Source organism: Camelus ferus, chromosome 13, assembly GCF_009834535.1.
Source record: "Camelus ferus isolate YT-003-E chromosome 13, BCGSAC_Cfer_1.0, whole genome shotgun sequence".
NCBI lineage: Eukaryota > Metazoa > Chordata > Mammalia > Artiodactyla > Camelidae > Camelus > Camelus ferus.
This window is the reverse complement of record NC_045708.1, coordinates 37198665-37219641: the sequence shown is the minus strand read 5'-3', so window position 1 is coordinate 37219641 and position 20977 is coordinate 37198665. Positions and strand designations below refer to the sequence as shown.

Sequence of the window (20977 nt, the reverse complement as noted above, 5' to 3'; positions counted from 1 at the left end):
TCCAGTAATTTTTTATGGGTTATTTTTAACCTGATATTTATCCCAAATGTGTGAATTCCCAGTAGAGTAGCTTTCTGGGGAGCCATTTTTTACAGAGAAGCAAGTATTTCTCCCTCCAGAGTTACCAAATACAGTATGGTTAGTTTTGTTCAGATGCAAATGTTATATAGTGAACTGGCTTCATTATTGAAATGATTTGTTCCTCTACATCGGTTTCAGGATAGATGTAATCTAAAGTATGTCAGATTCATACTTTAAACCATGACTTTTAAGAGTTTACTAAGTATTATTCTGTAAACTAATTTTAAATTTTAAGAATGTTTAGATTCCCTAACTCAATTTTTCTGTATATTTTTGGTAGGAATATATTCCCAACATTATAGTAGAAGCCAGTGAGTAAATAATATATAAACAGCTACTTAGACTACTAAAGTGTATTATTACATAATAAAGCATTTTTATACCTGTTATTGCATTTTCATGAAAATCCTATGAGTAAGTAGTTAGGTAAGTTAAGAGAAAAAGAAAATAGAGTGAGGTTAGTATTTTGCTCAAGAACATGCATTTACTTAAAGGAAAAACTAAAACTGCAAGCTAGATTTTCTGACCAGTAGAGCAACACATTTCAGTTTACCATGGAGCCTGATGCAATGCTGAAAGCTTTTGCAGATACAGAATGATTCATATCTGTATTAGATTTTGAAATGATAAAGAATCAATATTATTTCCATTTTGAGTGAAACAAAAGATCTTACCATGGAAAGAAGTAAGTTTAGTATCCAAAAGAAAAAGTGGTAGTCTTAGGTTTTGGAATGTACTTGTTCAGTGATTTTTGGATGAAGTTAAATTTTACCATGTTTTCTGTTTTTATACTTGGTACTATCAAATTGATTATAATTCCATATTTAGTGGAATTTATGTGAGAATAAGTTTATAATCACATTCTCAAATATCGATCTCAGAAGTAAGATTTTCTAGTGCATTCAAACCTTATTTTTCTTTTATTTCTGACCTTAACTTTTTTTTTTTTTTAAAGGGCAAAGCCACTTCATTATATCTCTTGGCTGGTTGGACATGAAGGCAAAGGCAGCATTCTTTCTTACCTTAGAAAAAAGCAAGTATTTAATTAATAAGTATTTTCAGTGTAGCAGTCTCTGAAAAATGATAGACAACAAGTGTTACATGACCCAGTCTCTTCACTTTATGCTCTATCTACCAGGAAGCCTAGAATCAAATGTAATGCTAATTATAGTCTCTTTCCTAACCTAGATTATTTTAATGGTCATATATTTGTGTATTTCCTTGGAAGCTACTTTTAACCCATGTTGGAAGTAATTATACACAAAAAATTTTAAATTATATAGAGTCCAGAATTATATAAAAGGTTAGCTCTAGTCAGGAATTTGGATTTGAATAGTAATGAAGTCAATTATGTAAATACTGTGGATCTCCAGGCTTTCCCAACCCAGAGGGTGGGCTTTAATGAAAACTTCATTGGGCAGATAACTCATATAAACATGTGTAACTGTGAACAGTATATGCAGCCATGTTAATAGAATGTTTCCTAACACATTTAAGCACTTGTTTAAGTTGCCTAGCCAATAATAGAAATAAGCTTTAGAATCAGGACCAATATATTAAAGTAATTCTTTGTTTGACTTTTCTATGTGCTAACTCAAGAATGGAAAGGTAGATGAGAAATTTAAATAAAACTTTAAAACGTTGATATGTGCTAAGAAAGCTGAGAGGGCAGGGTTATTATAAAAGAAAAAAATGAATGATATTAGGTACATATATGCCTTATACAATAAATGTAATATGCTTTGAGATTTGTGTCACCTTTCTACCTTATTGAACTTGATTAGAATTTCAGATTCTTCATTCTGGCTTCCTCCCTCCTTATTTTAGATTTTCAGGATTCTATTCAGGAAAAGATACAGTCTTTTGTTTGTGTGTTTTGTTTTTTAAATGGAGGTACTGGGGATTGAACCCAGGACCTTGTGCCTGCTAACTAAGCTGCACTCTACCACTGAGCTATACCTATCACCCCAAGATACAGTCTTATTGCTTCTTTCCTAGATAACCTATGTAGGTTAGCTTATAGTCTCAAAGGGCTCACTTGACATCCTAAGTAGGGATGTATCTATTTGTTTTTTTAAGACTTCTCCTGGGAGACAGGTTCAAAAAGGGATATGAGAAATGTCTCCCAGCAAGCATAATTTTAATATTTTGTTCTATTCTCTTCAACAAAAAATGACTGTGGCTTCGTGAAAGTGTTAATGTTTTACTATGTTGTAATATTGTATTGGTGTTCCCATTAAACAAGTAAATATGGCTGTTTTTTCCTTTGGGTCATTTCTGCATGCAGTAAAATTCCTTGGAAGATTTTGTGCTTTTTTTTTTTAATTTATACTTTTAAACTTACTGTTAGAACGACTTCAGACTGGGCTTCCCACATTTTATATAGAAAGGCTACCTATTTTGTTATTTGAAATATTTGCAGATCGTCAATCCCAGGATATTGATTAGGTTAACTTTTCCCCCTCTACAGGTGCTGGGCTCTTGCACTGTTTGGTGGAAATGGTGAGACAGGATTTGAGCAAAATTCTACTTATTCAGTGTTCAGCATTTCTATTACATTGACTGATGAGGGTTATGAACATTTCTATGAGGTAAATAATTAAAATAGAGATTTAAAAAATTTATAATAGTATCAGTTTATGCAAAAGTATAATGAGATGTTTTGTTTTTAGGTTGCTCATACTGTCTTCCAGTATTTAAAAATGCTGCAGAAGCTAGGCCCAGAAAAAAGGTAATATATACTTATTAGAATTAGGCCAATGGTCAATTCTAGTTTGTTTTAGCCTTCAGGCTGCCAGTAGGCTACTTTAATCCTGCAGTAGTGGTTTTTCAGGCATTTCTTGCTTAATTTCCTTTATTGGCTCCATATCCTTATTCCTCTACACTAAGGATTTAGGTTTACATGGGCAGTTCTTTATGCTTCTCTTTTCTTACTGATAACTCTAGTGAGAAATTTAAACTGTATTCTAATTATAGTTTTCTTCTTTGACAGAATTTTTGAAGAGATTCGGAAAATTGAAGATAATGAATTTCATTACCAAGAACAGGTACTGGAAGTCAAATTCTTTTTGACTGTTATCTGTGACCAAGTTGAAACTGGTATGGACATTGTTCCTCTTTTTGGAAGTGTCACTGGAGTTTTAATTCTGCCATTCTCTGTCATGTGAGTCTCAAGATTGGCTTGAGTGTATCTGAAAATTAACTCTTGCGTTTTTGAGTTTATATTGAGTAGTAATGGTGAGAGGATTAGGCAGATTGACACAGATCATATTGTATGATAATCATTGATCTACCTATATAGACATTTCAACTGTCTATCTGATAAACATTCCTGGAGAGCTGGATATTTTGGGAATTCAAATATTGTGAAGGCATTCTACAGGATAATCTGTAGTAATTACCTATATAATGTGCTTTGGGATTTCAGGGCAAGGAGAGCATTTGACTTAATTGGAATAAGACAGGGAAGGCTTCATGGATGTAGTAAATCTGAATTGAGTTCAGCATTAAAAAAGGGTAAGATTTAGATACATTCTAAGTAATGGGAAGGACATAGTAAGGAACTCTGGGGTATTGTGAAAAAGCTTATGATCCTACAAGTCTAAGCATAGGATATATGAAAGGAAAGTTGAAAGCTAAGGAGTTTAGAGTAGGGTTTTTTTTAAGACCCTTTTTGTGCCTTGGATCCCTTTGGAAATTTGTTGAATCCTGTGGACCCCTCCACAGAGCAATATTTCCTTCATCTTTGTAAACTTTCAGAAAAGTTGCCATAGTAGTACAATGATCACTGGTGTATCCCTCACCTAGACTTACCAGTTCTTAATATTTTGCTATATTTTCTTCTCTCTCTCTCTCTTATTTGTGTATGTATGTGTTTGTATATGTATTTCCCTCCAAATACGAGACTTAATTATAGATAATCATGACACTTCACCCCTCAATGTTTTTTAGCATGTATTTGCTTATAAACAAATGTATTCTCTTGCATAAACTAATTTCATTTAGTATGATAATCTTTAGATCCATCCATGTTGCTGCAAATGGCATTTCATTCTTTTTTATGGCCGAGTAATATTCCATTGTGTGTAGATACCACATCTTCTTTATCCATTCAACTATTGATGGACATTTAGGTTGCTTCCATGTCTTGGCTAAATAGTGCTGACATGAATATTGTGGTGCATGTATCTTTTCAAATTAGAATTTTCTCTGGATATATGCCCAAGAGTGGGATTGCTGGATTATATGGTAACTATTTTTAAGCTTTTTTGTAAGCTCTCCACCCCCCGCCATTTTGTCTCTCCTCACTTTTTTTCACCTTTAGCAGTATTCATGAATGCTTGTCTTGATTTTAAAACATAAGCCCAAAGTATCTTACACTAAAACCTAATCAGTACAAAGTCAGAACAAGTCAGAACTACCCATACTTCTGTTTGAACTGCCAAATTAAGTCACTCAGCTTATTTCAGCTTTTATACATTTCTCTTTTATTAACAAAGTTGACATATCTTCTTTTCAGACTTTTTTTTCTGATCTTAATAAAGACAATTAGTAATGCCCTTTCAAACTATTCAAACCAATCTATTCAACCAATTTTTATTTCACATGGGAACTTAGACTCAATATGTCTTATAAATCAGCTATCTGAACTAGAGAAAAGCTGTTTAAGTGCTTTTCTGTAGGCAGAGAAACAGGAATAAGGTAACAGTAATGGAAAGCAGGGAGAGTTTGTAGTAGACAAAGAAAATTAGAGGATAGATAATAAGTGTTAGAGAAGATGTAGAGAAATCGGAACTCTCATAAATTGCAGGTGGGAGTGTAAAATGGTACAGCTGCTTTGGAAAACAGTTTGGCAGTTCCTTAAAAAGTTAAACATAGAGTTACCATATAAACCAGCATTTCCACCTCTAGATATACACCCAAGAGAATTGAAAACATATGTCCATACAAATACTTGTACACTAGTGTTGACAGCAGCATTATTCACTATAGCCAAAAAGTGGAAACAAACCAAATATCCCTCAACAAATGAATGATTAAACAAAACGTAGACTATGCATACTGTGGAATATTATTCAGCCATTAAAAGGAATGAAGTACTGATTCATTCTACAACATGGATGAACCTTGAAAACATTATGCTAAGCGAAAGAAGCCAGACACAACAGATCACATATTATATGATTACATTTATATGAAATATCCAGAATAGGCAAATCTGTAGACACAGAAGACAGACTGATGGTTGTCAGTGGCTAGGATGGTGTGGGTAACAGGGAGCAACTGCTTAATAGGTATGAAAATTTCCTTTGGAACTGATGAAAATATTCCGGAACTAGATAGAGGTGATGGTTGCACACCTTTGTGAATATATTGAAAACCACTTTACTGTAAATTTTATTTTTAATTGTATCCTTTAAAAGCGTAGATTTTATGGTATGTGAATTATATTTTTTAAAAAATTACAGGATAGAATTTAAGTGGTTTTTTTTCTAGTACGTTTTCCATTGCCTTGGCACCAAGGATCTGCTTTTAGCTAGGGTCCTGTTCTCTCATAGGAAATATTTTGAATCTCTCAATTTTGTAGCATACTGACTAGAACAGTTAACTTATAAATAAGGGCCTGGTGAAAATAACTGATGAAAAAATTTAGGGCAGAGTAGGGGGAGTCATTTTAAACAATAATAGCACTTTAGAGGGTGGGGTAAGTGAAATAGGCAAGGGAGATTAAGAGGTAAAGACTTCCAGCTATAAAATAAATAAGTCATGGGAATGTAATGTACAGCATAGGGAACAGAGTCAGTAATGCTGCAGTAGCTTTGTATGGTGACTGATGGTAACAAGACTTACTGTTGTAAAACTAATGTATGTTTCAGGTACCTTTACATCTTTCCCACCCCACACACAACAGTAGCACTTTATTGACTAATCAGCTTGATTCAGGAATGTCTCCTGAAGTGGGCAAAAAAAGCTAACAATCTTTTCTTACTTTTTCCATATTCTATTTTTATGTGATAATGCAGTAGGTATCATACACGTATGTTTTCTAATTTGATGTATGCATGTCTCATTTCTTCTCTATGAATGCAGTAACCTTCACTTCTGTTCTGTCTTCCATTAGACAAGGGAACAACCTACACTGTCTAGGAAAGGACTGGGCAGTGTGGTATTTGGGAAAGAGTGTTCACTGCTATGTTAAGAGGCCTGAGTTGTAGTGTTTGCTCTGCCTGACACTTATTGTGTGACCTGGGGCAAGACATCTAATCAATCTGAGTAATTTCCTTGTTGTAAAATGTAGGAATGGAGCCACTTGGTATCTAAAAGACCTGTCAGTTTTTAAGATTCTGTTCATTTGGGTGCTTAGTAAATACTTGAATTGGTTACTTTCCTCTGGAAAGGTATTTCTATTTCATAGATTAAAGCGCTTGTGGTCATTCTTTCAGTTTTAAATTGAAGTAATATAATGATTAAGGTAACTTCTTATATCAAGACTTTTATCTAATAACACATTTTGATTTCTACATTGATTTTGACTCATGCTTACAAATAGTTTTTAGGTGATAAAATGATGAAGACTGTCTTTGGGAACTTCTCAGTTGTGCTGGGCACTGGACATGTAAACAAGCACATATAGTTCAGTGTTGTAATTTCTCTCATGAAGAAGCTGTGCTGTGATTAGAGCCTAGTGTGTTGTAGGGCTCATGGTGGGGGACTGGAAGGGTGTTAGGTTAAGCTCCTTAAGGTAGTAGCTCTGGCTAAATTTTTTTTAGAATTCTGAGCATCAGATCCTTAAGCTACAATTATATCTTGTTGTATCTGTTTGGAAGCTTTTGGTCTCATTGTTTATTAAAAAATCTAAGTATTTATATGTTGTGGCAAATTGAGGATAGTAATAGGAAGTTTCTGGTGTGAAGTAATTTTATTTCTTTACAGACAGATCCAGTTGAATATGTGGAAAATCTGTGTGAAAATATGCAGCTGTACCCACTACAGGACTTTCTCACTGGAGATCAGCTTCTTTTTGAATACAAGCCAGAAGTAAGATTTCCATTTCTAAAACTTACTTGTAGAGAAAGAGGAGGGTGAGATAGTGCAGAGATGTACTTAAGAACTGTGGGAATAGAGAAAATTTGGTTATATCTGTTTCCAAGGTTTTTGTTTGTTTAAACAGAAGAAATATCACTAGTTTTGTGGGTAATTTTTCATGATTCTTGTGTTTGACTCTTTTAATATGAGAAGAAAATCAAGACCTCTTCTAAGGTAATATTCTCACTACTTTTCAAGTGCTGAAACTTCTATAAAATAGTTATTTAAAGTCATTCCTAAGAATTATGTGCTTTAATTGCTAAAGACACTTAGAGATTTATTTAACTAACCTTTTAATTCTATTAAAGACAATTAAGTTTTAATCATTTGAACATATTTACAAGAAAAATACAAGATTCTCTGAATTCAAAGTATGTGACTTATGGACAGTATTACATACAAATAAATAGTTGATCAGGGTCTTTCCTCTGCTAGTCCTGGGGAATAAGTCATTTTATTCCATATAGGGTAACAGTTCTCAACTAGGGATGATTTTTCCCCCAGGGGATATTTGTCAGTGTCTGGGTACATTTTATTTGTCACAACTGGGGAGTGCTCTTGGCATCTAATAGGTGGAATCCAAAGATGCTGCTAAATGTTCTGCAGTTAGCCAGCCAGAGGGAAGGGTATAGCTCAAGTAGTAAAGCGCATGCTCAGCGCCCAAGAGGTCCTGGGTTCAATCCCCAGTATCTCCTCCAAGTGGAAATCAGGAATAAACCTAATTACCTCCCCCTCATAGAACAAACAATACAAGAATTACCCAGCCTGAGATGATGTTAATAGTGCTGAGGTTGAGAAACTTTGATATATATATATATTTTTTAGTGTGTGGGCAGTGGTAATTAGATTTATTTTTTGTTTGTTTGTTTGTTTTAATGGAGGTACTGGGGATTGGACCCAGGACCTCGTGCATGCTAAGCATGCGCTCTACCACTTGAGCTATACCCTCCCCTTGATATAGGGTATTCTAAAACTACTAATTTTAAAGAGGATTGGGAATTTTAAAGGAAGAAGCAGCAGCCACACATTTTTGTCCTCTCCATAGGGTGGTTGTGCCCAGGGATCCAAGTATTTTTTTTCTGAACCACTATTTGTTGTTTTTTTCTCAAAGAAATGGTGTTTAAATGGTAGTTAGGGTTTTAAACCTAACCCACGGTCTTATGTTTAGTCCTTATCGTAGCTGAAGGATTATTGAAAGAGGCCCTACATTGGGATCATTTTACTGATTCTTGTGTATGAAGTAATATAATGTATAGCAGTCAAGAGCATAGTTTTTAGAATCATGTACAAACTTGGTTAGAACTCCGCTTTTGCCACTTCTGGGTGTGTTGTTCTGTGCAAATTATAGAATCTTTAACCTGAGCTAGTGACTTAACCTTTAACCTCTGAGGCTTTCTATAAAATTTATACCTTAGGGCTGTTTTTAGGATTAAATGAAACAACGTATGTTAAACATTGCGTGGCACACAGTACAAGCTTAGTAAATGTTAGTTCTTTTTACTGTTAGTCCTATTACTATGTAGGTTTTGAGATGAGTACTATCTATAGCATTACGAAGAAACATTTGAAACAGCTGATAGACTAATGAAGTTTTGTAAATTAGGGTGTCCGTGAACCGAAAATAGTTTCATGAACATCAAGATGCTAGGGTCTTGGGTTGTCTAATACAATGTGGCTTTGGCTTTTTAACAGAGATGTATTAGGTTAAAGTTGAACTTGTTATGTGTATGTTCCACTCCCCTCAACCCCCAATTAGGTCATTGCTGAAGCGCTTAATCAGTTAGTTCCTCAAAAGGCAAATCTTGTTCTACTGTCTGGTGCTAATGAGGGAAAGTGTGACCTCAAGGAGAAGTGGTTTGGGACTCAGTATAGTATGGAAGGTAAGATATTTAAAAATTGTCCTACATTTAGATGTATCTGACTCACCTATGAATTTTCATTCCATAATAATTTGTCTGATGGTTCCTGTGGGAAACAAAGCATATATTTTTTCTGATGTTTCCTTTGAAGTGAAAATTATTTATACTGCTTTGCAGGAAGTTATTTTCCGCTAGGTTTATATCTAAATTTATAAGCTAGTGAAAAAAATCCTGTTATCTTGGTAGTTTGGGGGCAGAGTTTTGACTGTGTTTTAGAAATGTGCTTCTCAGAATTCAGTGTGCATATGCATTACCTGGAGGTCTTATTAAAATAAAGATTACGATTTAGTATCTTTGGGGTAGGGCCTACAATTGTCCATTTCTGACAAGCTCCCAGGTGATAACAGTGCTGCTGAGACCAGACATATGAGTAGCAAGAGTCTAGAATTCTTGGATATGTCAGTCACAGTTTTCTGGCAAAAGGAAAATTGATTTGTGAAGGCCAGTTGTTGACTGGTTTGCTATTAAGAGAATTCTGAACATTGCATTGTTTATTGGATCAGTTTGTCTTTCATTTCTACAGATATTGAAAACTCTTGGGCTGAACTTTGGAAGAGTAATTTTGAATTAAATCCAGATCTTCACCTTCCAGCTGAAAATAAGTACATAGGTCAGTAAAAATAGCAATCATTTTATATAATCCATCCATGTACTAGTAAAACAAATAGGACCTGTGTAGAACGTTATGTTTTATAAAATAACATTTGAATTCATATTTGAGTTTCCCAGTAATGCTCTGGGATGAGCATTACAGTTTTCTTACTTTTTCAAATGAGACAACTAAGGCTCAGAAAAGCAAAGCGACTTGTCCTAGACTATTCAGTTGGTGAATGGAGGAAAGAGGACTTAAATATGGATATTGGGACTCTGTAAAGCTTTTGCCTTTTTTTGGTATATCATCGCTGATCCTTTCATGTCAGTCTCTGTAGGAATTGCCTTTATCCTGTCTGGTTGTTCTAGTGTTTTTCAAACTATAGGTTGCATCCCATCAGAGGGTTGTGAAATCAGTGTAATGGGTTGTGAAAGCATTTAAAAAAATCAATTAGAATTGAAAATAGCAAAATATTTCATTGCATAAAGAAAAGGGCATTATTTAAAGAACTTCTTTTCCCGGTAGGCATGTGTGTGTGTATCTGTCTGTCTACTAGCTTTCAGTGGAAAACAGTCCTATGAGAAAGTCACTGGTCTAGGTCAAAGGTTAAAGCTGCATATAACTGATTTACTCAGAATACCATTTTCCCCAGCAATTCCACTCCTAGGAATATACCCCAAAATAGGTATATACCTAAAAATACCCAAGTACTCAAATAAATACAGGTACATATATGTTCATAGCAGCATTATCTACAATAGCCAAAAGTAAAAATAGCCAGTGTCCATAGTGAATAAATGGGTAAACAAATTATGGTTTATACATACAATGGAGTATTATTCAGTCATGAAGTACTGATCCATGCTTCAACATGGATGAACCTTGAAAACATTATGCTAAGTGAAAGAAGACAGACACAAGGAGTCACATATTGTGTGACTGCATTTACATGAAATAATCCAGAATAGGTAAATCCATAGAGACAGAACACTGATGATTGCCAGTGGCTGCAGGGAGTGGGTAATGGGGAGTTGACTGCTTAATAGGTATGGTGTTTCCTTTTAGGGTAATGAAAATGTTTTGAAACTAGAAGGAAATGGTAGTTGCACGCTGTTGTGAGTGTACTAAATGCTGCCGAGTTGTTCACTTTAAAATGGTTAATTTCATGTTATATGAATCTAACCTCAATTAGGGGAAAAGTGCTTTTATATTTTATACAAAAAGTCTTGCATATTTTAGATGATTCAGTTTTACATCTTGAACTTGAAGTATCTAAACAGCTTATTTCTTTTTAATGAATATAGCCAGTCCCTTTTTTAAAATTCTTAAATTAGCTATTTTGCACCTATGTGTTGTTGAAACAATTTATGTTTTCATTAATTTAAAGGACACATTTAATGTTGTTTCAACAGAACTGTTCTGTAACCTTTCAAAAGTCTGTAAGTTTGGTAAAATACGTTCTCATTCAAGAATGAATTCATCTGACGGGGGCGGATATAGCTGAATGGTAGAGTGTATGCTTAGCAGGCACGAGGTCCTGGGTTCAATCTCCGATACCTCCATTAAAAATAAATAAATAAAAACCTAATTACATCCCCCCCAAAACCAAACCAAACCAAACCAAAACAAAATAAATAAAAATCCAAACACAGAAGAGTACATACTATTAAAAAAAAGAATGAATTCATTTGTAAATTGGTTTATACAAATTACAGTTAAGATTGTCTCTGAGTAAGGGAATGAAGCAGATTATGGAGAGATCAGAATCAACTGTTGGGAAATTACAGCTCTTCAGAGTTCATTTAGTTTAAGGTCAAGGGAACTTTCTTTTTAGTATTGTTCTACTAATTTATTGTGCTACAGCATTTGAATTTGGTTTATTATGCCACAAAGAAGATTCTTAGACTTTGGAAATCAAGAACAGATTTCGGGGAATTCTGTTGAAATACCTGAATGATTTATTACCTTTTCCTTTTGTTAGCCACGGACTTCACGTTGAAGGCTTTTGATTGTCCGGAGACAGAATACCCCGTTAAAATTGTGGACATTCCACAAGGTTGCCTATGGTATAAGAAAGACAACAAATTTAAAATCCCCAAAGGTAAAATGTTTCCCTCAAAAGCAGTGAAATAAGTATAACAAGTCTTTTTCCACTTTGTAGCAACATTTTCTCCCTGTGTCTAACACCTCCCTTCCTTTCTCTTTCCCCTTCCACTTGAAGACCTTTTCTAGGTTAATTTATCAGATCTATTCTGTGCTCCTGTGGTATCACAGAAATTCTTATAGACACTGCAGATTCCAGGAAATAAAGATTCAAGCCTAAAATGAAATTATTTTCGGATATTTTTCTTTCAGTTATATGAAAGCAGAACCGGGTGTTTGGCCATCCTAGGGAATGGGTGGTGTTTTTGAACAGTGTTGTTAAAAAGAGACAGAGTAAGAGTAAGCTGAAGGAAATTATTCTTAGACACAATAGATAACCTAGCCCAGCATTACAAATGTATCTTCTGTCTCTCTCCCTCTACCATTTTGCTTTTCAGCACAAAGGAAGCATAGTATACAGTTAAGTAGACTGAAGTTCTTGTCTTCAACATGGTAGCCCAAGCTGTGTTGCTTTTTTCTTTTCTGTTCTTGTGCGTGGCATGGGAACTTGCTGAAGCAACTTGAAACCAAAGGCTGAGTATTCTTGGTTGCCAGTTAACCCAAATCCCTAACCTTAACACAACTGGACTATAGCTTTGAGGGATTCTTGAGTTTGTTGGGAAGGTTTTTACTCAATTTTTCTTGAATAGATTGTGAGTTTCTAAAAATATTCTTAACATTCAGCTTCCTTGGAAAGGCTCTGCTATAACTTTCTGTGAGCATTGGGAGTGCTCCCTGTCCCTTGATATGTGTACCTCTGGAAACATTTTCCCTGACCAAAGCCCTTGAGTCTGTCTGTATATCTGGTCTTCCAATGAATTAAAGTGTGCCTTCTGGATACTATTTAGAATGGGTAAATATTACTTTCTAAAGACCCTTAATGATAAAAATGTAATGAGAATTTAAGGGGTAGTAGTTTATTTCAGAATTAAAAAAAAAAACCATTGTTTTAGAGGAAAATAGCAGATGTATTAAATATTTGAGGCCTCTGGCCTATGTTTTCTTATTTAAGGTCTTTTTTTCTTTCAGCATATATACGTTTCCATCTGATCTCACCTTTGATACAGAAGTCTGCAGCAAAGTAAGAAATTGTCCTCTTTTCTGGAAAATATTTTTATCATTATTAAAAAACTATTTTGTTGTTTCAGTCATTCTGCCATTTTCTCTGTCAGTGCTTGAGCTGTGCTCCTGGTTTATGTGTTTTTTTCTGTGCCCCAAATTATTGATCCTAATCACTGAAATGGAATTGTGGTTGCTCCATCTCCAGCACACATTTGTAAAACATGCTGACAGTGCAGGCCTAGTCATTGAATTACTGGTTTGAGAAGGTTCCTTAGAGATGAGTTTGGGTTAGCTTCCAGTCTGTGATGTGGACTAACAAATCTGTTAATCCTGTATTGAGAGACTGGCAAAGGAATCTGATTATACTTTGTTCTTAGCAGATTATTATATATGTATGTAGATAGCTGCGTTGTGGCAGGTCAGAGAGACTAAAATGTGCCTGAATCATAAGAGGTGCTCAGGAAATGTTAGTGTGCTTCTTTCTTTCCTTTGCCATGTAACCTGTAAGATACAGCCTTAAAATGTCATGCAGCACTAATATTTATTAATACTCAGCTTAAAAAATGGCACCACCCTCCTACCTTCCCTCAGATTTTTAATTCGTCAGTCAGAAAACCTAAGCTGCAGGGATTGCCAGAACGTTTGGGCCAGTTGCCTTTCCATGCATTTTACACTTATCTATTGTGCAGTATAAATTTTCTATGTGTGCTTGACGTGAAAAAGGTAGACACTGCTGAAATGGGAGTTCTCTAATGCTCCTGTGAAACTGGGAGCCCTGGGTAAGCTGTACTTACCTTTGAACTCAGTTAATAGACAGTTTTACATTCTGTCTGGAGTAGTGAATTAACATCTTTCTAAAAATGAAGTTTCTTACTCTAAATTGAAGCAAATCTGTTTGTCTGTTTCTTGCCAATTAATGATGCTATTTGTATTTTATACTCTTAGTGTGGTCCTCTTTGATATCTTTGTCAATATCCTCACCCATAACCTTGCGGAACCAGCTTATGAAGCAGACGTGGCACAGCTGGAGTACAAGCTGGTAGCTGGAGAACATGGTTTAATTATTCGAGTGAAAGGATTCAACCACAAACTACCTGTAAGTATAAGCGCTCTGTTTTCCTTGTAGAGAGCTTTAAAAATGAAATTTGAGAATTTATATTTGTTGCACATACAGCACCAAGCAGAGACTTGTGCGTGAGGTGTTGTACGTAGAAAGAAATGTTTACTAATGTGTATTATTGTGCTTTATTATGTGTATTATTGGGCTGACAACAGCTATTCCGTAACTTTGGCCACACATAAAAGCAACATATATTCATTAATTACATTAATCTGTGTTGTATGCACTATGAATATGTATCTTGTTTCCCTTCTAAGTTTATGATCCTTTAGAAGCAGACTCTGTATCTTAAAGTCAGTAATTTATCTTTTGGTAAGGAATGTGTTTCAGTGTCACTTTGTCAAAAACTTCATAAGTAAAGAAAGAAATATGAGATGCTGGGTTAGATCATTAAGTACGAAGTAAAATAATATTATATACCCAGTGACAAATTTTATATCTTGATTTCTTGGGCAGAATGTAGATTAAGGTTTGGGGAATTGGGTTCCTGCAAGGAAAAATCTGGAGGAGAGGGTCTGGCAGAAATTAGACTTGTGCTGAGAGGTAATGGCCTCCATATCTTCGCAAAAACCCTAGAGAAGAATATAGTTTCTCTTTTGTACCCTTGTCCCTGTCAGTCTCCCCAGGGAACGAGGATTGCTCTTAGGAGGAGACACCATGGAATACTTTACTTTTATTAACCTTCAAAGGCCTAAATATAATGTCACTTAAAATCCAGACAGATTGAAGCCTGATAGTTGTCATTTGGGAGGTATATTTTGGAATTACCTGGAGAGCTTTTTAAAAATACAAATCACAGAAAAGTATTTGAGGTTCCTCATTTTATGACACTTACCTAATAGCCTTAGTGTTACAACTTAATGTTACAACTAGGGATCAGTTTAGGTGGAAGGAAAAAATATTTAAGAATACCCATGAAAAATTTTAAAAATATGATTCATTGCTCCAAATCAGACAATTATTGAGGATTTCAGCCCCTAAAGACTCTTTGAGTCATTAGTACTTCTCTTATGTCTCCCACAATGCCTACTACCATACTGAACCCCTGGTAAAAACCAATGGGAAATATTTCCCCCCTAAAACTTAGCAAATTTCCATGTTTCTCCACTTAAAGTGCTTCTTTCTTTTCTTCTTAGCTACTATTTCAGCTTATTATTGACTACTTAGCGGAGTTCAGTTCCACACCAGCTGTCTTCACAATGATAACTGAGCAGTTGAAGAAGACCTACTTTAATATCCTCATCAAGCCTGAGACTCTGGCCAAGTGAGTTTACATGGGATCAGCTTGTATTTTGAAGGCCTGGAAGTATTTGCCTTCCTAGGAATTACGTTTGGGGAATAGGGTATAGTTTCAGTGCTTGTTTTCAGGCGTGATAGAACTGTGCTGTGTTTTAGGAAAGCAGCCCATGGAGTTACAGGATTTCTAAACCCAGCTATTTGTGAGTAGGACTGCAAGCAGCCTACTATTATACTTGATTAGAGGCTAAAGGTAAAAAAGGGTGTTTTTTCCAAAGTTTGTAAGTAAATAATAGTTCAAGAAGTGCTGGCTTTGTTGTAACTCAAAATTGCTTACTGCTGATTTTAGTGTGATGACTTTAGCGTATTGGATGTTATGATAAGTAGCTCAGTTAAATTGCTTAACACATCATTTATCTGGCAACTGCAGCTATCCAGAATTCAGCCAAGGTTCCAGAAGAGAGCAAGAAGACTTCTGGATAGTCTGTAGACTAATACTTAAACCCTTTGCCAGTAGGCAACCCTCTTGGACCTTTCATCAGAGCCTGCCTGTTCTTTCATCCAGGGCTAACTGTAGCCTATAGGGTACCTTCATGTGAATCAGAAAAAAAGCCTTTGTGGGAGGGGAAAAAAGTCCCCTCTGAGCAGTCACAGCCCTTTGTGTACATGGCTTGCAAGCCCCTTCTTGACCTGTTTGCTGGATCTATAAATGGTAGACAGAACAATTTTATATAGAGGCCCTGCTTTTGACATAGTTATAATGAACCCATAAATGGCCAAAATTCAAAAGCAGGGGAGGGAGTAGTTAAGAATCAGACATGTAATAATTAATAATCTGATGACAAAAAGTTACAAAAACTAAAACCAAATACAAGTTGGAAAGGAGAATTGTCAGGAACTATTGATATCATGAAAAATAGCCCTGTGTATCCAGTAACTCCTGAATACTACTTTATTAAAATGTGGTAGAGTAATAATAATACCTATTCATTGAAGATCTGTTATGTGTTAGACCTAAGAACTTTAAATTTATTTAATTCTCACAGAGAGCCTGTAATGGTAGCCAGTATTATTTCCCTTGTTTTACAAATGAAGAAACTGAGTCACAAATGTTAGATAACTTGCCAAGTTCAAACAGCTTAATGTGTGGGAGGGGGTTGGGGGATGAGGAGCCCAGGGGTTAGTTTGATTCTGGCCCAGAACCACTTATACTGTATTGTCATCATGGTAATAGATATCCATAATAGTCACCTCCATTATGTAATAAATAAATGTTAGTGAGATTTCAAATCAAAATAGTAGTATTAAATTGGTATGTGACTCACCTGGCAACTTAGGTGAAATATTTTATTTTGCAACTGAAACAGATAAGTGAGTGAGTTTTACTAATGAGCAAATCTTTGTAACAGTTTGACTATGCAGTTTTAAATGCTTTTTGGTGATTATGACATTGTTTCATTGTCTGGAGTTGTGATAGAAATTGATAGTCTCTTTTTGGAAACACAGCATCTATAGAAACTTAACCAAATCGTTCTTTACCCTTTAGATTCATTTCTTACAGCAAAACCTTGTTTTTTTTCTGTTTCTGTACAGAGATGTGCGGCTTTTAATTCTGGAATATGCCCGTTGGTCTATGATTGACAAGTATCGGGCTTTGATGGATGGCCTTTCTCTTGAGTCTCTGCTGAGCTTTGTCAAAGAGTTCAAATCCCAGCTCTTTGTTGAGGGCCTGGTACAAGGAAATACCACAGGCACAGTGAGTATGAGGTGCTCTGTTGCTGTTGGCTAGGTTTGAATGCTGTTGTGAGCTCTGGAATTGCATGAGTTCTTCCCTGAAGGGGAAGCTCTGTAGTTTTGGCAGGCCCAGCATTGTTATCATCTGTTTAGAAGGGAGCCTGGCCTCTCTGATGCAGGGCAAGACTTTCTTATGAAGGAGATTGCAGGTATGGGACAGCACTTTGAGTTAAATGGGTTTGGTAAATATATGGTATTGGTTACATTTGTTGAAATATATATACACATACACATACTTAGGCAGAACTTGTCAAGCTTGTGTGTCAAACTATGTATCAAAGTGAGGAGCTTGAACTTTATCTTTAGTAAATGGAGAACCACTGAAGGATTTAAAATAGGATTTGTCGTTAAGAAAGATCCAGAGGGGCCAGTTATGAAGCTGTTATTAAAGTTGACATGAAGTATGATTCCATTTATATGAGGTATCTAGAGTAATCACAGTCATAAAAAAAGAAAGTAGAGTGATGGTTACCAAGAGTTGTGAGGGGGAAAAAGGACGGGAGTCATTGTTTTATGGGTAATGAGTTTCAGTTTTGCAAGGTGAAATGTCTGAAGTTCCATTTCACAGCAATGTGAAACAACATTATGGAACTTCACACTTAAAAATGGTTAAGATAGTTAACTTCTGTGTTTTTACTATAATAAAAAAAAAGTTGAGGTGAAGAATGATGAAGCCTGAGGTTAGGAAAAACAAAAGAAAAAGAAATGATTAAGAAATAATGACGTAGAGGATGGTCAAAACTCAGTGACTGATTGGATATGGGAGTGAGAGAGAAGGGAGGGGTCTAGGATGAAGCTCCTTGAACCAGTGGGTTGATAGAGGAGCAGGACAAGTAGTAGGTTTGGGAGCATATGAAGAATTTGTTCTGATACACAATGAGTTGGATGTGTCTCTGGGATCTTGTAACTAACTGAGGTCCCTTCCAGCCAAGAGTGCTTGTTTGGGACTCTCCCTAAAACTGTTGGGCTGTTGATCATCTTCCTCCATGGCCTCCCTGTTTCTCAGAACCAGCCCTTTGATGGAATATATAAATAGCCACTCTTCAGACTGGCTGCTCTAGCTCTGCCTTTATCCCCCGACCCCCAAACCAGCTTCAGTTTCTGTCCTGCCCACAGAAGGAAGTTTGAAAGCCTCAACCAGGAAGAAGAGCAGGGTTAGCTGCCTACTTCTCTGAGCACAGTGGGAGTTCTATGCAGGGGTCCTTTTGGTTCAGAGGACTTGGTACCAGGAATTGCCCCAAGCAAAAACCGCTTTAGAGATGAGCTCACCTCCCTAGTTATCCCTCATTTTATAGATTAGAAAACAAGTCTTGAAATGGGGGTCAGACGCATCCTTCACTTAGTATTAAGTATTTATTCTCTTGCTCACTCTATGCCAGGCTACGTATAATAGATCCAGTTTTCTAAAACATGGTCATGGTTGTCACAGGGGGCACAGCCTATTGGGGTAAACTGAACAACTAAGTTTGATCCAGTGGGGAAACTGTCACAGTGGACGGGTAAACAGAGGACCAAGGGAGAACTGAAAAGGAGCCACTTCAGTTGAGAGATGCTTAGTATTCAACAGACATAATCAATATTGAACCAGTGAATGATGAGCCCAGTTAAGTGAAAGACCAGCATTTTGCCTGATGGACTCTATCTCCTTTCCTAACGCGTCCCAGGGCTTCCCAAGTAATTAGAATATTGGTATTAGTTGGTTCTCGGTGAAATTAATGTCTGTAGAGCCTGATGTCATTATTTTCTTCTCTTTGCCCCCTAGGAATCTATGGATTTCCTGAAATTTGTTGTTGAGTGAGTACTGGTTGAGTTTTCTCTTTGGGAGTTATGTGTTTATAGTAAGAGGCCTTGAGCCCACAACTTGGTTGTTGCTAAATCCACAACAGAGATGTAGTAGGTTTTTTTGAGGCTAATTATGTAATCAGAGCAGTTCAGAAGGGACTGTGAAAGGCCTGACCTTTTCAGTTTTGGGGCGGGGGTAAGAGGATAAAGGCACTGCCTCAGTGACCCGCACTGATTGTTTTGCAGCAAGTTGAACTTCATGCCTCTGGAGCAGGAGATGCCTGTGCAGTTCCAGGTGGTAGAGCTTCCCAGTGGTCACCACCTCTGCAAAGTGAGAGCTCTGAACAAAGGTGATGCCAACTCTGAAGTCACTGTATACTACCAGGTCAGTGGCCTCTTTGCACACAGCTGTGCTCATGGCTGAGAATCTTTAGGACACCAAAGCCTGGTGGAAGGTCCAAACTATCTGGGGGAAGTGATCCTATGATCTTCAAGTCCGTTTTGTGGTTACCTCTGTGGTTTTGTGCTTGGGACCATTTGTCCTCTTGAAATAACTACATTTAAAAATTGCTCCTGTCAGTGAAATGGATCCTTTTTCAATCACATTGCTTCGTTAACCACCCAACCACTAGTCTAGATGGACAGAAACTGAAGTGTGGCTGGAAATTCCTACATGTTCCTCTGACAGAACTCCAAGGAGCAGGGTGACATTTGTTAAAAGGACAGTGTTGAAAATAAGCAAAAGTAAACATAGCCAATCAATCAGTATAAAGTAAACAGAATGACTACTAGAGTCATAATTAAAGGTTTCAAAGCACCTGAGAGGTAGGATTTATCACCTCTAGTTTTATGGATGATGAGTCTGAGGTTGAGTCCTTTACTTACCTGAGGTCATATCAGCTGGGGTGTGAATTTATACATTCTGTCCTGAATCCTGTGCTTTTTTTTCCCACATCATTCTGGAGAGATGGGATGGTACTTAAAACAAGGAAGAGCTTTGCAGCAATCTCGATTGGCCCATAGACTAGTCTGTAGTTAGTCCCACTCACTTCTAGGACTGTTGGGACCTGTGCGTGTCGAGACTGATCTCAGACTTCCCTCTGAAGCTCCTAGAGCTGCTGCTGGGGTCCTGGATTTTCTGCAAGAGGAAGTCAATTCTCTGTCAGGCTCTTTGAAGATCCTTGGCCTGGACTTCGGGCTGGACTGCATGGCCTCATTCCCAACTTGTCCTTTGATTGTGTTTCTGGCCCTGGGCCTGAATCTTTTCCTAGAGGCCCAGCTTGTCTGCCTGTAGCTATCTGGGTTATTTTCCAGGTTCTCAGCTTACTTATTGAATTGACCACCAGGTCCCAAACTTCATGAACAGTATGGCCTGGCCCTGCTTAGTCCCATCCACGTTTTGGTGCTTAACCCAGAGAGTATTTTCTCTAGTTGCAGGCAGGATTTCATATTGTAAGACTGAGTCTGTTGAGGTACTTTCCATCTATCACCTCTTAGCACTAGCTTCTAATACCAACTACTTCTTTTAGGGAACCGATTCCCTCCTCACAGAGAGCGTTTTGAACAGGAAGTTGATACAAGGTTTTGACTGGTTTTGTTGCAGTCCTTTCAGAGGCAAACAGGAAATCTTGCTGCTGACTAAATAGGGCTTGTAGGGCACATAGGCTTCAGCCTCCTTTGGCAAAAGGATAAGGAATAGAAATGAGTCTGTTATCAGAGGAGCCTGCAAAAAAGCCTGACTGTGGGATGCCTTAGCAGCATCCTTGCTTGTTGGCCGCCTGCCCTCTTCTATTCTAACTGTATTGTCTCCAGGACAGCCAGGATGTGGTCTCCAAGTGTGGTATCTGCCTCTTAGGCATTTTTCTTATCAGCTGGTTTTGGGTCCCTGTGTGTGGCTGTGGAAGCCCCTACTCATATCCTCTCCATCTGAGGAACAGGTCTAGATACCCTTCACTGATCCCCAGACATTCCCTGCTCTCTTTAGGACTTGGAGCTGCAAGTAGTTGATTTTAGGTAGTGTTCTCTGGGTCCTTTTGGCAGGAGCTGGCAGGTCAGGGATTATTGGACTCATCTCCATGTCTGCCTGTGGTTCTGTGCTAGAGCTGGGAATACGAATGATCAAGCATGATTCCTGTCCTCACAGACTTTCCACTTTGTGGGAAA

General features: G+C 36.9%; 1 protein-coding gene and 1 long non-coding RNA gene across 4 annotated transcripts in view; one reads left to right on the top strand and one right to left on the bottom strand.

Moving 5' to 3' along the window:
- LOC116667999 overlaps window positions 1–11767 on the bottom strand; it is a 40533-nt gene extending 28766 nt beyond the window's left edge. The window contains exon 1 of one of the 2 annotated variants that reach the window (XR_004325017.1): window positions 11644–11767. This is a non-coding gene — a long non-coding RNA (uncharacterized LOC116667999). The remainder of the gene's footprint in view (window positions 1–11643) is intronic. The other variant, XR_004325018.1, reaches the window with a different exon arrangement.
- Window positions 1–20977, top strand: part of NRDC (nardilysin convertase) — a 71524-nt gene that overhangs the window by 46647 nt on the left and 3900 nt on the right. For both annotated transcript variants that reach the window (XM_006180248.3, XM_006180249.3), the window contains 14 exons: window positions 1037–1114; window positions 2552–2672; window positions 2754–2812; window positions 3074–3128; window positions 7015–7119; window positions 8924–9047; window positions 9610–9696; window positions 11660–11779; window positions 12850–12901; window positions 13828–13978; window positions 15139–15266; window positions 16832–16994; window positions 18795–18826; window positions 19061–19199. In XM_006180248.3, the coding sequence (XP_006180310.1) occupies window positions 1037–1114; window positions 2552–2672; window positions 2754–2812; window positions 3074–3128; window positions 7015–7119; window positions 8924–9047; window positions 9610–9696; window positions 11660–11779; window positions 12850–12901; window positions 13828–13978; window positions 15139–15266; window positions 16832–16994; window positions 18795–18826; window positions 19061–19199 (1414 nt within the window). The remainder of the gene's footprint in view (window positions 1–1036; window positions 1115–2551; window positions 2673–2753; window positions 2813–3073; window positions 3129–7014; window positions 7120–8923; window positions 9048–9609; window positions 9697–11659; window positions 11780–12849; window positions 12902–13827; window positions 13979–15138; window positions 15267–16831; window positions 16995–18794; window positions 18827–19060; window positions 19200–20977) is intronic.